General features: G+C 39.3%; 1 protein-coding gene across 4 annotated transcripts in view; it reads right to left on the reverse strand.

Annotated features, from left to right (window-relative positions):
• Positions 1–18,563, reverse strand: part of kirrel3b (kirre like nephrin family adhesion molecule 3b) — a 171,352-nt gene that overhangs the window by 30,138 nt on the left and 122,651 nt on the right. For all 4 annotated transcript variants that reach the window (XM_030743868.1, XM_030743867.1, XM_030743865.1 and 1 more), the window contains exons 4-6: positions 17,321–17,478; positions 9,981–10,131; positions 123–228 (exon numbers count right to left, since the gene is read on the reverse strand). In XM_030743868.1, the coding sequence (XP_030599728.1) occupies positions 123–228; positions 9,981–10,131; positions 17,321–17,478 (415 nt within the window). The remainder of the gene's footprint in view (positions 1–122; positions 229–9,980; positions 10,132–17,320; positions 17,479–18,563) is intronic.

Genomic DNA, 18,563 nt, shown 5'->3' on the forward strand with positions numbered 1-18,563 from the left:
ATCCACCAGCAACATCAATTAGAAAAGACATCATTTAAAGTTTACTGCACTGCGTTCTAGTACATTACATTATCATGGTTCGAGCATTCGTGTCTTGTTTCTGTACTTTTTAATGATCTCACCTGTAGTGTGTGACAGGAGGGTTGGCCTTTGCGGAGCAGTGGAATTTTACAAGGTTGCCCTCCAGAACAGGCTGAGGCTCCACTGAGAGATTTACAAGTGGGAGATCTATAAAAACATAGAGACACAAAGACAACCAATTACCGAACTGGCAGCCTCCTCAAACATGCTGCAGTGAACTGTAAACCTGAGACAAACACTTTGTTGTCGACACTGTTTGTGGCTGAAAAAGACTCGGCAAGAAAAGAGAAAATTAGTTCTAATTTTGCAGAGGAAACAAAGTGCCCTTCTTATAAACGGTAGCGAAAACATGCAACCTCAAAATAAAAGAGCCACAGTGTGATGACTCAATCCACCCTGCCGTCCTTTCAGCTTGTCTGTGTGGCAGGTATCGGAGAGGAGGTGTGGCTTGTTTCCAATCAACAACACTGGCAACACCTGTTCCCAGTGTTCCAGTACTCTACAAAAGCCCTTAGAGCTTAGTTGCTGTGTGGCTGTCTTCCCTGAGGCACCTTTTTGATTTTGGATCTTGGTTTGTTTTCTTGCACTAAACAACATTGCATACACCATCGTCTCACTCATGCATGCACTCATTCACACCACTGATCATACTGACCGCAAACAAAGGAAAAAAAAAAAACAGACAAAAAACTAAACTAACTAGAAAAATTTGACCTTTGACCCAATTATGGCAAAAATCTGATCTGATCATGTGATCTAGAGGTCACTGGCCATCTTTCGTGCCAATTTGGTATGAATCGGACTGGTAGTTTTGCTGTAATACTGTTAACAAGCAAACAAATAAACATACCAAAAACAAGACCTCATTCCCCCCTCCCGGGGTGGGGTAATGAATGGCATCCTGTGGAGGGAAGAACACCACTGACTGACAAATGAGCTTACAGACTTTTTCCAGAGCCTGGAATGTCTGTAAGTGACCCGCCATCAGCTTTACAGTGATGTGCGATGAGCAAATCGCTACCCTAACCATAAGTATAATGATTAGAATTTTGACAACCCTAACCACAAGCCAAATGCTCTAAAATAAAAACAACTGGTGAAAGTCAGTTTAATCTGACCTGAGTTGGGACAACTTATCATAGATTGTGATAACTTTTTCTCCCAAGTAACGGGCAAGTATTCCCAAAAAAGACAAAGCCCTATTTTAATCGTCCGAGGTCTAAGTCATCATAGGTGGTAACACTAATCCTAACTTTATCCTTACCCTATATTTTTTAATTTTTCTCTCAGCCTCCTGGTAGTACACTCTTTATGTGGCACAAATCCCCTGGAAGCACAAGTTCTAGAACACATAATTACCAGGTATCAGTAGATCTTAAGGGGGTGCTTATGAGCTTTAGTGACTTTATTCACCATATCAATTCAAAATGCTAAAATCATAATAAATATAAAGCACAAAGAATACTGTCACTTTCTGTGATTGACATTATTGGGGTATTATTCTCACTGCCTAGGGTTAAAGTTGAAGTTCATGCTGGGGTTGATGTTCTCCCCAAAGATGACTTAGACTTCAGGGGGTTAATATTCCTGCTGATCACAAGAAGAATGAGCCCAGTTAAGTAACACTGTAGCACATTCACAGGTGTGTGGTATAAAATGCTATTTTTATTCTCATATATTCATTATAAGGAGCAAATCAAAGGAAAACTTGACTTGATAATGAGTTTCAGTTAATGGCAATTTGCACACAGTGAATAGTCCACAGTGCAATACACTGCAATTAAAATAATGTTATAAGGTACAATTAAAACGGTTGTTACAATTAAAAATATTCACATTATGCAAAATTAATAAACAACTTAATTTGTCCTAATTGACAAAGGTGGGATTCTTTTTGAAGACGTGCGTTCATTTCCATATCAAACCTGTCCCATGTGAAACAAACAGCTATTTGCCTCACCGTTTCACAGAATGAATTTCAAGCAGGCAACGCTAGTCGTCAGGGTTTCTGAAATTATGCTGGGTATGTTTTGCTCAGAGTGCTGAATAAAGTCAGAGAAAATGATCATTTAATCAATAACTAACTAGTTGTAGTCTAAGTGTACTTCTGCCGTTACTGGAGAATCAGGTGAACAGTGTGTTTTGGATTACAGCTATTCGTATCCTCTCACTTTAAGTTAGGAAAACCAAATGTAATCAAACACATGGTGCTGCATGGAAGCATACTTTCTGGGATACTACTGGAATACTGGTAAAGCAGTAGCCACTAGGGGAAAGTGCTGGATCTGAGTTTGATGCTGGTGTAGCCATCTGTTTCAAAGGTATAGCTGCTCTATGTTCAGGAAAAAAAAAGTAACAAGCAGGAACTGTGTTTGGATGTGGATGAAGAGCAGTGTGGTAGGCACAGAGATCCACATAGAATTAAAGAAACACCCAAACACCACTGAAATGAAGCCAAACAACTCTGTGTATAGTTATGAAGAGTGATTCTGTAAGACTGTGTGTGTGTGTGTGTGTGTGTGTGTGTGGGCATGAAGAAGTGCAGGAAAACTGCTTTTTACCCTGTGGCTGTGCAGATGCTCTAGGCTGGCTCAGCTGCCACAAAAACCCAGAGAGGGGGCTGGTCCAGGTGTCATATTCCTTCCTACTCACACACCATATTCCCCATCAGCAGACTCATTTCCCTCCAGGATGGCCCCCCCCAAAAAAACCCCCACCAACTACTCTACCATGAGCTCTTCAAATCCATGAGCTCCACCTGTGCCAGTTCTCCCTGGGCCAGTAAAAAAAACAACAACACTGTGGATGGAACGACCGAAGGCCACAGTCAACCAGCAACTCTCCCCAGGTGCTGAGCGGCCAATCGTGTTCATCTCTGTGTTTCCGAGTGGAAGAACATGTTCAAGGGGGTTTGTATGCATATTAAAGGGCACATGGGAGTGCGTCCTAATAAAACAGGATACCTATCCGTGCCTTGAGCAAAAGTGTTGGCTGCCCAGTAGGTGTGTTTTTTGTTTTGTTTTTTTTAGCATTGCAAGCCATTAACTGCGTGGACAAAACTGTGGCAGAGGGGACCTCAGGGGCAAAATGACAGACGTGGCAGTGGTGGAGGTAGTAATAAAATTCCCACAAGAATCTGCAAGAGGCATACATAAAAAGAAAGCAAGGGAGATCTGACGACTATGTCTATGCCGATAGACACAGTAATGTAGAAGCTAATTCAGAAACCATTTTCACTAAAAATATTCCCAAACTGTACTTTTTAACTATGCCAACCTTTTTCTGGCTGCCAAGAGACTTCTAAGGACACAAATGCTCATTACTGTCTCCCCGGCTACAAATTAATGTTCTTTTCAAATGATTGAACTGACCCTTCCTTAAAAAAAAATCCCCCAGTCCCTCTCAGCAAGCGGTAATGTCCCGAAGACTTTACATCTATAAGTTACATCAGTAACTTGCCGGATAGCTCCATCTCCCCAAGCCACAAGTGAAACCTTCCTTGGGAGCAACAGCTGTCAAAAGTCTATCAGCAATGCCCTTGTTGTGAATAAGGGACTGTAGCTTGTCTAACTGTTGACCTTTTAGATATGACAGACATCTACTTAATAAAGTCCATTTGCTGCTATGATGTATAAATGCATGAGTTGCTGAGCGAGTGCATTTGAGGCATGATGTGACGGCACATCAATATGCAAGACTGTTAATTCCCAACATTTGTCAAGAGAGTAGTAGCAAGAGAGGGAGGGGGAAGGGGGAATAGAGGAAAAGGGGAATCGTAGGACTGATCGGAGCTTCTGTGAAAACAACAGGATGAATTGGGGAGGGTGCTGTTATAGTTGGCCGACAGCTTTTGATCGGTTAGTTCAAAGTGGAGACCAGATGGTGTTTTTGGAACAATCTTCCAACTTCTCTGTTTCCTGGAGATAGCGCCAGCAAAAAATGCATTTTTTCCTTTCTTAAAGCTCAATTTCCAGTCTCTCTGGGTCATTGCAGACAGCTGTTCTCCAGTAGGACCAGCCTCAAACTCCAGTGGTGTCAGATGCCTATGAAGGCTGGGGAAGCTGTCTGTGGGCTGCCCGCTTGTGGCTTATAGCCTTAACAATATGGGCACACTGTCATGTGGCTGGCTGAGTAGAATACTGCAGAGATGAACAGACTGCCTGACAACCTGAGCTCTAACATTGATCATATGCTATTCACATGAATAAATTCATTGAGAACTGACTCGGTTTAATGAATGCAGATGTTATTATTCAATTCATACAGACGCTTAAATGTGTTCTGCATTCCTTGTAGCACATCTGTGGCCAATTACATTCATGAACATCTCAGTTTTGTTGATAATGCAAGGGTATGAGTCAATATTAATTTACAGCATCAGGGAGGTGATCAGAGTAATGAAAATGTAATATTTAGAAATTATGTCTTTACATGGCTTAACATAGCAGCATAGATAGATAATTCTATATGGATGCATCACAATTCAGAGCCTTTTCTTGCCCCCTTTACCTTTTCACTCATCCCGTCTCACTTTCAGATTCTATCTGAGATGAATTTGCCATTATCTGCTTAATTAAGCACGGAGAGCATGTTGCAGAGCAAGCTACCAAAAACAAATCCTCCCCAATTGCACATCTGCATGTTCTTTATTAATTAGTCTCAACAAATGGCATTCATTTTCCCCCCACATGGCTCAGCTTGTTTGCAATGCAAACACATGGAAAACCTTGGTTTATCCATCCCCCGTGCATTAATTTCCCACTAGCCTATGTGTTTCAAAGCATATTTCTATGTGGGGCACTGCTTTGCAAATATGCAACTGGACTAGAAAATGTTTGAGGAATATTTTAAATAGTTTGATGAGTGGGAACCAGCGGGACATGAAACTGTGGCACCAGAATCGTATTTCACTGCAGTGATATGATGGAGGGGTAGGGGAGTTTACTGATCTAAGTCCAAAGAGTGTATTGCAAGTTAAGTCATGCTGCTGCAGAAAACAGCATCAGGGGGTAGCCACCCTTCTGCTATCAAATAATTAAAGTCTGCTAATGGACTGGTATGGACAACTGTAGTCAGCAGTCTATCCAGCATTCTGAATCACCTCTATTGGCTCTAAATCCCTCTCATTTTGGCAACATCACCAGCACACACTGTATTTAGATGCAAATTTGTCCAAACCTAGCTCAGATAATACATGAATGTTGGTGGGAATAAAAAAATGCTGAAGTAGGTGTAAATCATTTAAGTAATGATAAAAGAAAAGAAAGGTTGGTAAATGTATTGGGTTATAGACTGGCTTAAGCCATGGAGCAATGTGCCGGGTCATGTTTAGATTACTCTCATTTGGACTGCTGTAGGTGAAACACACACCTGAGCGCAGAAGTGAGCAGAATGTCAAATGTTGAGAACAGCAGAGGGAGAACGAGAAGATTTTAATTACTTTTGTTGTCATTCATATTATCTCACTAAAACGGCCAATTAGATAAGTCTAGATAGGAAAAGAAGTGAGACTTTTCATTAATGAATTGTGGTATTTACTCACAACTCTACATCAGACAGGCCACACCAGCATATATTCAGAGAGCGCAGATGCTAACAACATCTACATTTTCGGCGAATGCACTGTCATTTGGGGATATTTGCTAATTTGCTGTCTTGCTGAGACTGAGATGAGAGCGTCAATATCAGTTTTATCTCACTGCTTTCTATAAATGGCTATCACATGAAGTGTCGGATAAATATTTGAAAGACATCAAATCTCGGGTAGGAAAAATCTTTTTGGCATCACTGGACAAAAAAAAAAAAAAAAAAGATCTATAATAACCTTTCAGCATATTACAGTTCCAGTAAGAGGGAACTGAACTCCAGCCCCTCTACTTGGGAGTTTTTGGGCCTTCATAGATTTTTTAAAAGACTAGACTAATATTTTTCAACTCATAATTTGATTTGACTTTTGATTAGAAAAATGAAGTTAAGATTCAAATAAACGCTCAAATAGCAGTCATGACTGTGCCCTTATGAATATTTATCATTATGTATCATTAATATCATTCACTCAGTTGTGTCATTTGCATTGCAAAGCAGTCATTGTTTCAGATGTCTTTGTTATAGCAACTTGATATCACCCAAGACAACATAATCTGACACAGTTTTGCCATATGTGGATGCTTCTAACACTGGCTGGCATGAGGCCGGTATATTAATTATAACATTTTCCTTGACCTGAGAGTAAATTGGTTCAATTTGGACTAGTCATTAAAATGTCATTAAGTGTTGTTACATTGTCAAATGACTTTTAAATACCTTATTAAAGGCAATAGGCAATGCAAAAGATAGTTTTTCCTTTGTGTACTTGCAAAACTAATATTTAGCTTGGCAGATGGGTAAACAGGTCTCTATGTGAGAGCCAGGCTTCCAGGTTGAATCTGTTTATTTATTTTGAACACAGAGGCTCAGTGTTAATGCCATTGCCTTACATCAAGTGGGCTCTGGGTATGGACTGGGGGGGGGGGGGGGGGGGGGGGGGGGGGGGGGGGCTATGGACTTTGCATGCTCTCCCCATGCTTGTGAGGTGCCTCAGGATGCCTCCAAATACAATGAGAGGTACCTTATTTTGCACATTGAATCAAGATACTTTTCCATGAGTACAGCAGACTGCAGAGATATAGCAGATTGCTGAAATAATTTCCAATATAGCTAACATAAGTGCTAAAAAAATGTGGCAAATGGTAACAATTAGCTGGTTGTTAAGACCTAATGGGAATGTGTACTGTCTTGCTAAGAAAATTAGCATCACAATCATGGCAATATCATCTTAACGAACAAGAGCTTATGTGCTAATACTCACAGGCATAATAGTTACTATTCTACGTGAAAGGTTACCAGCTTCACATTGGTAGCTTAATTTGCTATTCTGCTTCTTTAACACTAGACACTGCCCAGCCACAGCAACGTCAAAGGGACGAGCACTGGACACAAAACTCAAAAAGGGCTTAAAAAATATAGTCACAGAGATTTTGCACGTCAGCAGTTCAAATAAATAATTTTTAAAGAGAAAAGTTACATTTTCTATATTATGTAACAATATAATATAGGCTTATATATGTGAACATCTACATCCTGAGTGATAATTTCAAGGCCCCCGAATGGCATCAAATCCAGGTTTAAGTGTTCAGTGTTAAGTGATGGAAGCCACAGGAAATGCAGTAACACTTGACCATATCAAACTTTAAGAGGTCCGGTGCTTATGAACCACTTTTTTTTTTTTTTTCTACAAAAATTCAACTCTGAAAATAATTATGAACATTTATTGTTACAGTCTTACATATGACTGGGTCTACTTCTAAAATAGAACACCCAAGAACAACTGTAAAGAAGAAATTGCCAAGTGTTAGATATAACTCATGAGCTGACAGGAAGCTCCTGAAGGAACCCTTGCCTTGATAGGTAGGGTGATGGCTTTCAGCTTCTCTGAGAAAAAAAAAAAAAATAGTACTGTGGAATGAAGAAATAGGTTCCCTTTCTGTTACTCTTGCTCCAAACAAGAAATAATGTGCTCTTTTGTCTGAATGTTTTTTTGACTATGTAAAAAAACTTTGTTTCATGTGATGTCTTGTACCATTGTCCTGCATACTTATTGTAGACACTGAGTTCAGTCTTTGCTGTGTAACCCATCGCCCAACTGTCTCTTTCTTCCCACTGCAGACTGCTACTTGCCCATCATAGCTGACTATGTCCCAATTCGCGCTCTGGATTCTCTGCAAAGCGTGCAATTCTACACAAAACAAGCAATAACAAGCAGACAAATCCCAGATCCATTTTAAAATCCTCTCAAAATGTGTCCGAGAAACCCATATGGAGAACATAACTGCTAAATCCTCTGCAGTGCTCTGTGTTATTATGACATTCCAGCAGACTTATAGCCCTCAAGGAAAAAGTTACGAAAGCTAGAGCTAGAAATCAGAAGCTGACAGAGGAGAAAAATGAGATAATACTGCTACGATTACAGGTGTTAATCTGTATCCACTGCATCTGCACATACTGTACTTGTAGTAGAATGTTGAAGGTGTGTTTATGTGTCCAATCGTGTCATCAACCTGGTTCAGGTGGTTAGTGTTACTGATAAAAAGAGCCATTGTACTTCAATAATGTTAACTAATGTTTATCATTCTGGATATTACCAGTTGAAACTTCATTCATTTGAGGACAGTGCCTTGGTAATTAACTTGGAAATAATTGAATTACACAGATCATCCGATTCGGTCCATCCTGGACTTCAAGTCCTTTACGGACTAAGCTTTGTAGAGGATCAAGCACTTGAATTAGAGCACAGCATGTGTTTGTTTCCTCTTCTATGATGGTGTGAACTCACATTAAGGCGGTGTCCATATATCTCACCTTATAATACTGCATTCACACCTTTTTTCTTCCTGCAGACTAAAGATTTACAGCATGTTTGCAGAATAGTCAGGTGTTTAAAGTGTACTGTGTGGTATGCCTGTATTTGTATTTTTTTTTTTTTTTTAGATTTGTGTTGAGCCAGAACTCTTGCGATCAAATTAGGCTGCAAATTAGGCTGCACTGAATTAAATGAATTGATATCTAGTACAGAAGAATCAAAGCAAGTTTTATTTCAGAGGCAACTTAATTTGGAAGTGGATCTCAGCACAAACTCCTTAGGCTCTGCTGAACTGTGCTGAACACTACCTGTCAAACCTAGGAGAGGGCGGGGGAGGTGAGAACGGAGGAGACGAGAGCCTAAGCCTTGTGGGAGACAATTTGAATCTTGACAATTAGTCTCTGCTGTCGCTTGGTTTGATCTCACACTGTGAAAAATGTTTTCAGGAGCTTTAATTGTGTAAAGAGCACATTTTGGAATGCTAATTAGAAACCTGCTCCACTCATTTTTCAGGGTTAAATCATACATTCAGAAGCGAGGATGATGCTATGATGGCAAGCATTTATCACAGACACATCATTATACATGGTGACAAATCAGTTTACATGTGGGATGACTTCCCTCTCTGACTGCATGACAAAAATGAAGAGGGCAAACTGCAAGAGTTGCAAACACTAACAATTGTTAATCATTTTTACCCCCACGCCTGAGTTGGCCTGATCGTGTCGTGCCCGCTCTCGCCATGCTTGCCTCTTGTGGTGTGCATAATGAAAAGAATGGAGCCGTCAGTCATAATGGCTCTCTAAATAGCATTTTCTGCTTTATTAGTCATACTTAATGGTGTTGAAGGGGTTGTGAGTGATGCAAAATCCCTTTGTTCAAAGCCCTTCTCTTACTGTGAACGCTTCTTGATCGAAAAAAGATTCCCTGACAATTGAGGCTGAATGTGTTTTACACGCTGGGCTTACTTTGCCTATTTTAGAGGGGAATTGTGGATGTTCTCATCAAAAAGATTGATGGCATGAGCATGGAAATAAAAGAGGTAGATACAGTTTGCACAGTACCGTAACAGACAGTGCCACAGCAGGTAGGTAGATGGACCAAAAAAAAAAGCGGTTCCATTCATTTTAGATAGATGGCTCCTTTGATGTTTCATCAGAACAAACAAACAAATGAACAAAAAAGCCAAAACAAAGAAATACAGCACCAATCCATACGCCTATATTGTATGAAACAAAAATGGAAAGCAGTTCTAAATATCCACCAAAGCCTGAAATGAATGCTTGATTTTCACAGTGTTAGCCATGTATGCATTTGACAGTGTCGAGACTTTACATGTGAGAAATGCATCATATATTCAGTAATTCAAGTTTTAAGCTGACCCCTCTATACCCCTGCACCCTTCGCTCACCCCTATTTTTCACTAAAAAGGTCTTCAAAGAAAGACACTCAGGGAGAGGAGGGTCAGAGTTATAGAGAGAGGAAGAAGCGATATGCTTACGTTGAATGTCAATTGTGACACTGGTCTCCTTGCCGTTGGTGACTGCCTTGTTGGAGGCCTTACAGATGATCTGCTGACCTGTCTCAATGTTGGACGGTGATAGGTAGAGTGTGCTTACGGTGCTTTCCCTCTTGCCATCCCTGAGTAAGGTCTGCAAAGAGGGAAGAAATACAGAGCAAAGTTAAGGCAGGTCTGTGGATGAATGTTTAAGCCTTGAAATCTATGCCAAGTTTCTTTTGTTGGTCTGATAGATTACCATAGTGGTACCTTAGATTGGCTTTATATTAATCAACAAATAGAACTTAAGCTATTTTGATCTTGGGCAGAGTGAACTCTAAATGCTGCAGAATCCAGGGGATATTGGATTGTATTTTCAATAGTCACGATCCAAGTGGGGATTATAAATTGTTTAAATGACGCACAAACAGAGAAAAGAGGTGGATAAGCTTTGATGGAAAAGATACAAAATTGTTTAAAAAAATAAATAAAAAAGGCAGAAAATTGATGTATACACAGATCTACTCCCTTGGGGAACCAGAGTCAAACCCTCAGAACACTCTAGCCTGTAGTTTAACTGCAAAGCAGATTGATATGAAAAAATAAAAAAAGTAGAAATATAGAAATATATTTTTTGAGTTTGCTTTTGTGTGTCTGGAGAGCTGCGCTCTAGTGCATGGCTTGTCATACTCCACAAAGGAAATCAATCTTCTTTTCAGCGCTCATCCTCTGAGCCCTACATTGTGGAAGCCATCTGGAATCAGTTGGTAGCGCTCAGCAGCGCTCACGCTCCCTCGAACGCTCAGGGGAGGGCTCTGGGAGTCTATGTTAACCAGTGCGGGACAGAACAAAGTCACTGACTAGAACAAATTGCTTGGGCAACAGGGCACAGTGTGGTCAACCACAAAGTCAAGATACATTTCCCTGCCATCTTTTCAAAGCAGGCTCTCTGTTGCTCTGTGTTGTCTGAAGGAGGAAAAATAAAAGACCACGCTATTGAAGAACACCAAAATATTCTACCAAAGTAGAAACAGAACTACTATGTTGACCAGAAGGAGCTCACAGCAGACTTGCTTTACTGCACTGCTAACTCAAAATATATACAGTATTTTTCCTTCACTTTGTATAATTTTGGATACATTTTAACCATACAACAAGAAAAATACTGATGATCAAATCCTATATTTACTCAGCTTTTAGTAAATTACTAAAGGCTACTGCTGAGTATGTTTTAATGTAGAACAGAACTTATACAGTGGTGCAGACGTTAAGTTTAACTGACATGACTAAAAACTTTGCAAGGTACACTACTCTGCACTAAAATGCCATCACATAGTTCAACAAAGCAAAGAGCCATATAGATTCCACCTACCATTATTAGTACCCTTTAATCATTTGCTGAGTCAAACTACGGCTCATTACCGAAGTTCAAATCAGCAGTGGTAATTATCCATTAATTTCTCCACTTAATGTTTTAAAAATCCATATTTGTGCTGTATTTCTCGTTTAAGTATATTGTATTCTGTATAGCATGAGTAAAATCATGGAAAAATATCAAGTGGCTAGGCATTTCCAAGAAAAAATTCAGATCAAATTTTCATCCTGAAAATACGTTTGGTGCAGTATCTATTAACAGCATATGAGATTAGAAACTCTGTATTAGTGATGAAAAAAAAAAAAATAATAATTCTTGTAAAGGGATATTAGATCCCTTGCATACTTCTGGGAAGCCCATTTGTATGTGAAGAACCATGTGATGAAATTCATAGCTGTGCATGAGTCACTTCTAAAGCAGAACACATTGGCTGTCAGACGCGGGATATGTCAATGTAATATCCTTTCTGACACAATCAGGATTGTTTCCCTCGTCGCTTTGGACCTGTCTGAAGTCATTAATCTTAGAAAAGGGGTTAGCTGGCTGCAGCATTGAATTCAACACCATGCCACATTATAATTTGATAAATTTTTATATTCACCTCCTAAAGCCATGTGAAGAATATTTTTTACCATGGAAGGAGATGAATGACAAAATAACCAGACAGAGAGGGAACAAGCTGCTTTTTTTTTTTTTTTAAATGAATAGTTAAGATATAAGGTAATTTCTGACCTACAGTACAGAAATGGTCATTAAAAAACATTAGCACAAGTTTCAAGATGGGCATCCCACTAGATTATTTTTTTTTTCTTCTACTCATTTTACTGGAGTCTAATATTTCATTGCACAGTAGACTGATTTGGGCTGGGCTTAAGTGTACCAGGGTACACCGTGCTTTCCGTGGCTTGAATTTAGAGAGAGACAGCCTTCCTTCTCACAAAAACACCACCACAGCTAGATTGGCCCGTTGTCAGCTAATACAGCAATACCTAGATAAAAGCTAAATGTAAAGCTGAGACTGCCAATCAAAGCTTTAACCTGACATGAAAGTGAGTTGTCAAAAGAAGAACGGCTTTAAAAACAAGCATACAAACAAACAAACAAAAAAACGACTTAAATTGGTTGTCTGGGAGCTGAACAATAAGAACAGAGACTGATGACTGCAGTGATGTTTGTTTGAAGTAAAAAAAATAAATAAATAAAACAAATAAACCAAAGAATATCATATGCTACTTTACAGTCATTGACACCACGCATATTATGCACAACTACATACCTGTACGTACTGATATTATAACTATAACAAAAACATAGAATGGCACAAAACTTTAACTCAGACCATTTTTTAGATCCGGAAAAAAGTGTGTGTAAACCAAATTATTCAGAAACAGCATTAATAACGAGGGAGAGCCCTGACGTAGAATGAATTCAGACCCTGTCAAAATCATGAATGTTATGAGTAATGCATATCCCAAATGAAAAATAACTCTGAGCAGCCAAATGTATCTGGGGAAGAAAGTAAGAGTCCATACTGAAGACAGATCAGCTCAGCATGAAGTAAAGCACAAAGAGTTGTGGATACTAATCTTTCCCTAAGTGGCTTAATGTGAAAAGGAGGGGGTGATGGAGAGGAAGAGAAAGAATGAACTATGAGCTTTTCTTTAGCGAGTACTTTCAAAAAGAATATCCATCTGCTTAACTAGTGATTAAAATACATGAATGGAATTGATCATTTATTAACTAAAACTTGACATACTGCCAGCCATGTTCATCCACTGTTAGTCCTGAATACTGCATTGTGGTTACTCTGAACCTCTCTTCTATTTGCATTTTTCTGAAATTGTAATACATGAAGCCATTGCAAAAGTTTTTGAAATGTTATATATTCAGACAAGTTCTCAGTCACCTCTCATTTTTTTTTTAATATTTGCCTTGAAGGAGACAGACATTCCTGTAATTTTTGTAATTTTTTATTTTTTAAAGTAGCCTTGAGAAATAGTTCTCCAGGCTTTCTGAAGGCCTTTCAAATTTTCTTTTCAAATTTTGGACACTGGCTGCTTTTTCACTCATTTTCTGTCCATTCCTAGTACCTGACTTTGTTAAGCCACATAACACTGACCTATGAATCCTTCAAGGGAACAAAAAAAGGCTCCTTACTCAAGGGATGAACTAGTATTGTGTCTACACATACTTTGACAACTTTGCAAAGAACCAATTTTAGGCACTTTGTTACTAGCAGCCCGTCGCAAAAAAAACACATTTTTTTTTCCCCCATTTCATTGTCATTAGTCAAAGATGACACAGTTTGACAGACATAGAATAATATTTTTGTTCCAAGGTGATTTCCAAAGAGTTATTAGCTGAAAACGTGGCATATCTCATCATGGTGTGCAGTGTGTCCTTAAAAAAATTGAGGAAACTGGAGGAAAGTGGAGGACAAAAGAAGTGACAGGCCTAAGATAAAACAATATAGCAGACAAACACTATCTGAAAACCACGTGAATTCAAGACCTAACACGTCTACTGTTCACTGAAGCCTCATCAGAAATGTCTCAGTGGATGGGTGGCTGTCAAGAAGGAATTCTTAAGCAAGGCAAACAGGGAGAAAAGGCTGAGCTATGCCAAATGATACATGAACTGGACTGAATATCAGTGGGAACAGGTCTCATGGAGTGATGAATCCAAATTTGAAACTATAAATATGAAGGAGGTCAGGAGAGAGGTACAACAGTGAGTGTCTACAGTCATGTATAAAACACTGTGGAGACTCTGCCATGGTTTGGAGCTGCATTCCAGCCAGTGGTGTTGTAGATCTTGTCAAAATTGATGGAATTATGAACCCAGAAAAGGAACAGCATATGCAATACCATTTGAAAAGAATCTGATTAATTTTTCTGCATGACAATGATCCTAAACTGCCAATGCAGTGAAAGCACACCTGGATAGAAGAACACACAATGAACACCATCAGTCATGGGTTGGCCTCCACAGAGCCCAGAACTGAACATTATTGAAGCAGTGTGGGATCATTTTGACTGAGAACAGAAGAAAAGGCAGCCAACATGCAAAGAAGAGCTTTGAATGTCCTTCAAGAAGCCTGGAGAACTATCCCCGAAGACTACTTGAAAAAACTACAAGAGAGTGAGTTGAAGAATAAATAATAATAATAAATGTGGTCATACCATTATTTGATTTTCAATGCTAACAATGCTTGTTAGAATTGTACAAAAACATGAAAGACTTATTTATTTGACATTAAGATAACCCAGTGAGAAGTGGAAGGCATGTAGTGATGCTACTAAATTTACCATGTAAAATGATAAATATTCTAATAACCCTTCCAACATAACTTTGACTTGATCAAATTATTTATAGTTTTCCACCAGATTTTAATCTGCACCACAAAGTGATGCCCTTCTTTTGAGTTAATTGCTGGTTGTTAATTAAATGCGCACAACCTGGCACCATATATATATTTAAGCTATACTGTCACTTTCTTTTTTTCTTTCCCCACTTGGTCACCACTTGGTTCCTTGACTTAACTCAACTCAGTGCTTTCAGAAGCCGTTAAAAGCAATTAGTTGAAGTGATCTGTATTTCACCTTTATTTTTAATGCTGAATAAATGAGGTTAATTGGATTGCCAAAATCTTTTGACATTTTTGAAAAATGGAACAAGCGGTTACATGTACGGCTGAAACTAAAGAGCCCTTTGACTTACATCTTTACATCTGTCTCAAAATCAAGAAAAATGCGACATGATAATAATGCTCGACCAAATTTTAATTAGTTACTTTATTTGCAAGTTTATCCCTCCCCATTATGCAGTGAGTGGAATGATTAAAATACAATAAAGTGCTCTAATTATAAAAACCTCCCATGGCTTCATGAGAAAAAAATACAATTAAGGGACAGAAAAAACACAAGGTGGAAAAAACTGAAAAAATTAGGACTGGAAAGAGGTTTTTTTTTTTTTTTTTTATATCTGATGACACTGATATCAATCATCTTTCTTATAAACTTTAGCACCTTTAAAAGGTAACAAAGCAGAGAACGTATACAACACCAAAATAGCATTCTGTACAACAAGAATAGCTCATAAAACATCATTCCTTCCTCTGTTTTTCTTTCTTTTTACCTTCTAACACTGAGATAACTCGTGTATCACCCACTCACCTCTCAGTTTGCTACCAAAGCAAAAATAAAAATAAAAATCTCGCACATTGTGACAAATGACTTTATGGTAGGGAAGTGCATCATATTCTTCAAATGATTTGTTGTACCATTCCAGCACAAATGTATCATAGAGCAAATTTGCACACCTCCTAACCACAGCTCAGACCTTGAGGCTGCATGTTGCTGCTGAGCAGCTCCACCAGAGCAGATGGGAGTTGAGAATTGAGCATTATTCAATAAATTACCCAGACCCAAGTGAGTCTTGACATTTGAACCACTCACCTTACTTTTCTCTCTAATTATTTGGGTTGCCTCCTCCATTATACACCACAGTTTATATTTATTGAAAGCTACTCTCACTAATGATAAGCAATGCATCATTTAAGTTGCTCTCTTCCATGGTAAAACAAACGCGCTTATTTTTTTTCCCAAATGATAGTGTTAATCATAAACTTTCTCTTCAACCACTGGTCCAGTAAATAGTTTCCTCTAAGAGCTCATAGAAATGAGGTTTTGAAGCCTTTAGTGGGAAATTATCTTCGGGTCAGAACCATCATTACTTTTGACACCATCAGGAAAGCTATTTCTGTGAATCCTCCACCACATCTGCTCACATTAGTCCTCTACATCTGTGGGATATGAGACCATCAGATGTGATGACGATGATGTAGTCTCCCACACTGCTCCTTGGATCCAAAAAAGAGTCATGTTCTTTTAATTGACCCCCCCTGCTCTATAATGTTAAGCAATAGAGATTAAAGGGGAGCGACGCATCGTTTGGCTCAGCACAGGCATGTGAGAATCCATCACAGCACAGAATGTCCCCATATCTGCCTTCCCTCTGAGAGGAAGTGAAGGCAGGAAGCACACTCCCCACCCAGCATTAGCAAACAGCACCTCCAGCAATCACTTTATTCAAAACGGCCTGGTGCTGTACCACGGTCCAATCAATGGCATTTATCTGCTCTTTGACAAAAGCCGATAATGGGATGAGGCAGTACAGGGAGCGAGGGAAGGCGGGGGAGGTGTTAGTGCTCTAAAGTGCCGAGTCTCTTTATATCCTTTGTTTAAATAGAAATAGAACATGACAGTGTTGAATGGACGATTAGCCTTAAGGGCTAATGTCAATCAAGAGTCTGGGGTCAGGTGATTCCAACATCAGGCTGGTGTGAATGGGGGACTGCTGTGTGCCACAGCATCAAAAGCGGAAGCGCGATCTGTCATTGAGAATCATACTGTGGCATGAAAAGGTTCAGATTCCAGCCACAAAAGTGACATATTAGACTTTTTTTTTAGGCTGGTTAGATAAATGCCACTGAAGGAAAAAAAATCAAAATTCCAAAGGGAAATGGGTACCTCTCACCATTAGCCTGTTTGAGTTGATTTGGATACTGGAGGAAGAAGGAGGAGGAAGAAGAAGAAGGAGGAGGAGGAGGAGGAGGAGGAGGAGGAGGAAGAAGAAGAAGAAGAAGAAGAAGAAGAAGAAGAAGAAGAAGAAGAAGAAGAAGAAGAAGAAGAAGAAGAAGAAGAAGAAGAAGAAGAAGAAGAAGAAGAAGAAGAGCCATATTTTAGTAATCACAATGCAACCTGGATTTTTAAGGGAATGCATTTCAAAAAGCAGCCCATCTACTGGTGACTCAAACAAATGCTAAAAATATAATATAGTAATATTAATAATAACAATATTAATAAATCAAGCGATATTAAAAGAAAATGCAGCTCTTGCCCATCATCTTATCCAAACACCCTTCCCCAGTCGGTCTACATGGAATGACACACACCTCTATGCTTACCTTGGAGTACATGGCCCCATTAAGGACCTCTCCATTGCGGATCCAGATAATTGAGGCTGCAGGTTTGGCATTGTCAGCATGGCACGTCAGATTGAGTGGGTCACCGGCTCTTAGGCTTACAATGGGCCCTCCACTGATGACTGGGTCTTCTGGAGGAACTAGTAATACAGACACAGAGATAAAGAAAGATAGGACGTTAGTAAAGTATGCAGCCATGTAATTAGGCTGTTGTTAAATGTGCAAAATGTTGTGTTTCATGAATGCAAAGCTGGGCATATTGATACCCACATGAGCCACAGAATTTCGATAACCCAAATAAGACAAAACTGCAGCAAAGTGGTACCTGCTAGGAATCCACAGCCAAACTAACTATATATCAGAGTTCGTTCCCTTTTAATGGGTACACTTATGATACCAACAGGGGACAAAATGTTACTTTATTGCATCAAATTAGGTTTCTTCAGAAAACAAAACCCACACCTATTGTTAGCAGTTCATTAAAGGTAATGACTTCACAGTGAAAGATATATTTACCCTGTACCTAATGGGAAACTCAGCGAATGGTGTGGTTCAAGGCAAGCAAAGCTTTGCAGACAGCATGACTCTCTAAATAACAATAAACTCACTCATTGCAGACACGCCACATACATGTCAGCTTTAAATGTAATTCAGTCAATGTTAAAATACAGCCCCCCCCCCCCCCCCCCCCCCCCCCCCGATGCACAGATGTACATTTCCTCCCTTTATTCCTTACTGTGTTGACAAATACAACAGAAAGAAGAAAGCAGTGCTACAGTGCCGCATGTGTCTCTAATGGCACTGATCAAAGTCATATTCCCGTTTCGCCCATGAGCTGATCTGTTTTCTCACTCTCTTTTTTTTATAAGTGAAACTGCAGTGAATTATTGATTGACCTGAGTGCTCATTACAATGCAGATCTGGGGCAAGATGAAATCAAAGGCTGCAGGCAGCTGCCATATTCCCATGCAATAGCATCATGATTGGAAGAAAGGTTGTTATTGGTTAGATTTATGCTGTCAAACAGATGTGAGATGAATGAAACCAGAGAAAACGCAATTTGGGGGTTCTTTCTGGACACTGAATGACAATAAGTGTAAATTTAATGGCAAACATCAGGGACAGAATAGCGTGCGCACGGCCACGCTGCACTGTTGCTCACTCTTTACATAACTGAAAACATGTTATGACTTAACTTAGTTTTGGATTGAAATTGCTAAGAGTG

This window comes from Archocentrus centrarchus, chromosome 13 (assembly GCF_007364275.1).
Source record: "Archocentrus centrarchus isolate MPI-CPG fArcCen1 chromosome 13, fArcCen1, whole genome shotgun sequence".
Taxonomy (NCBI): Eukaryota; Metazoa; Chordata; class Actinopteri; order Cichliformes; family Cichlidae; genus Archocentrus; species Archocentrus centrarchus.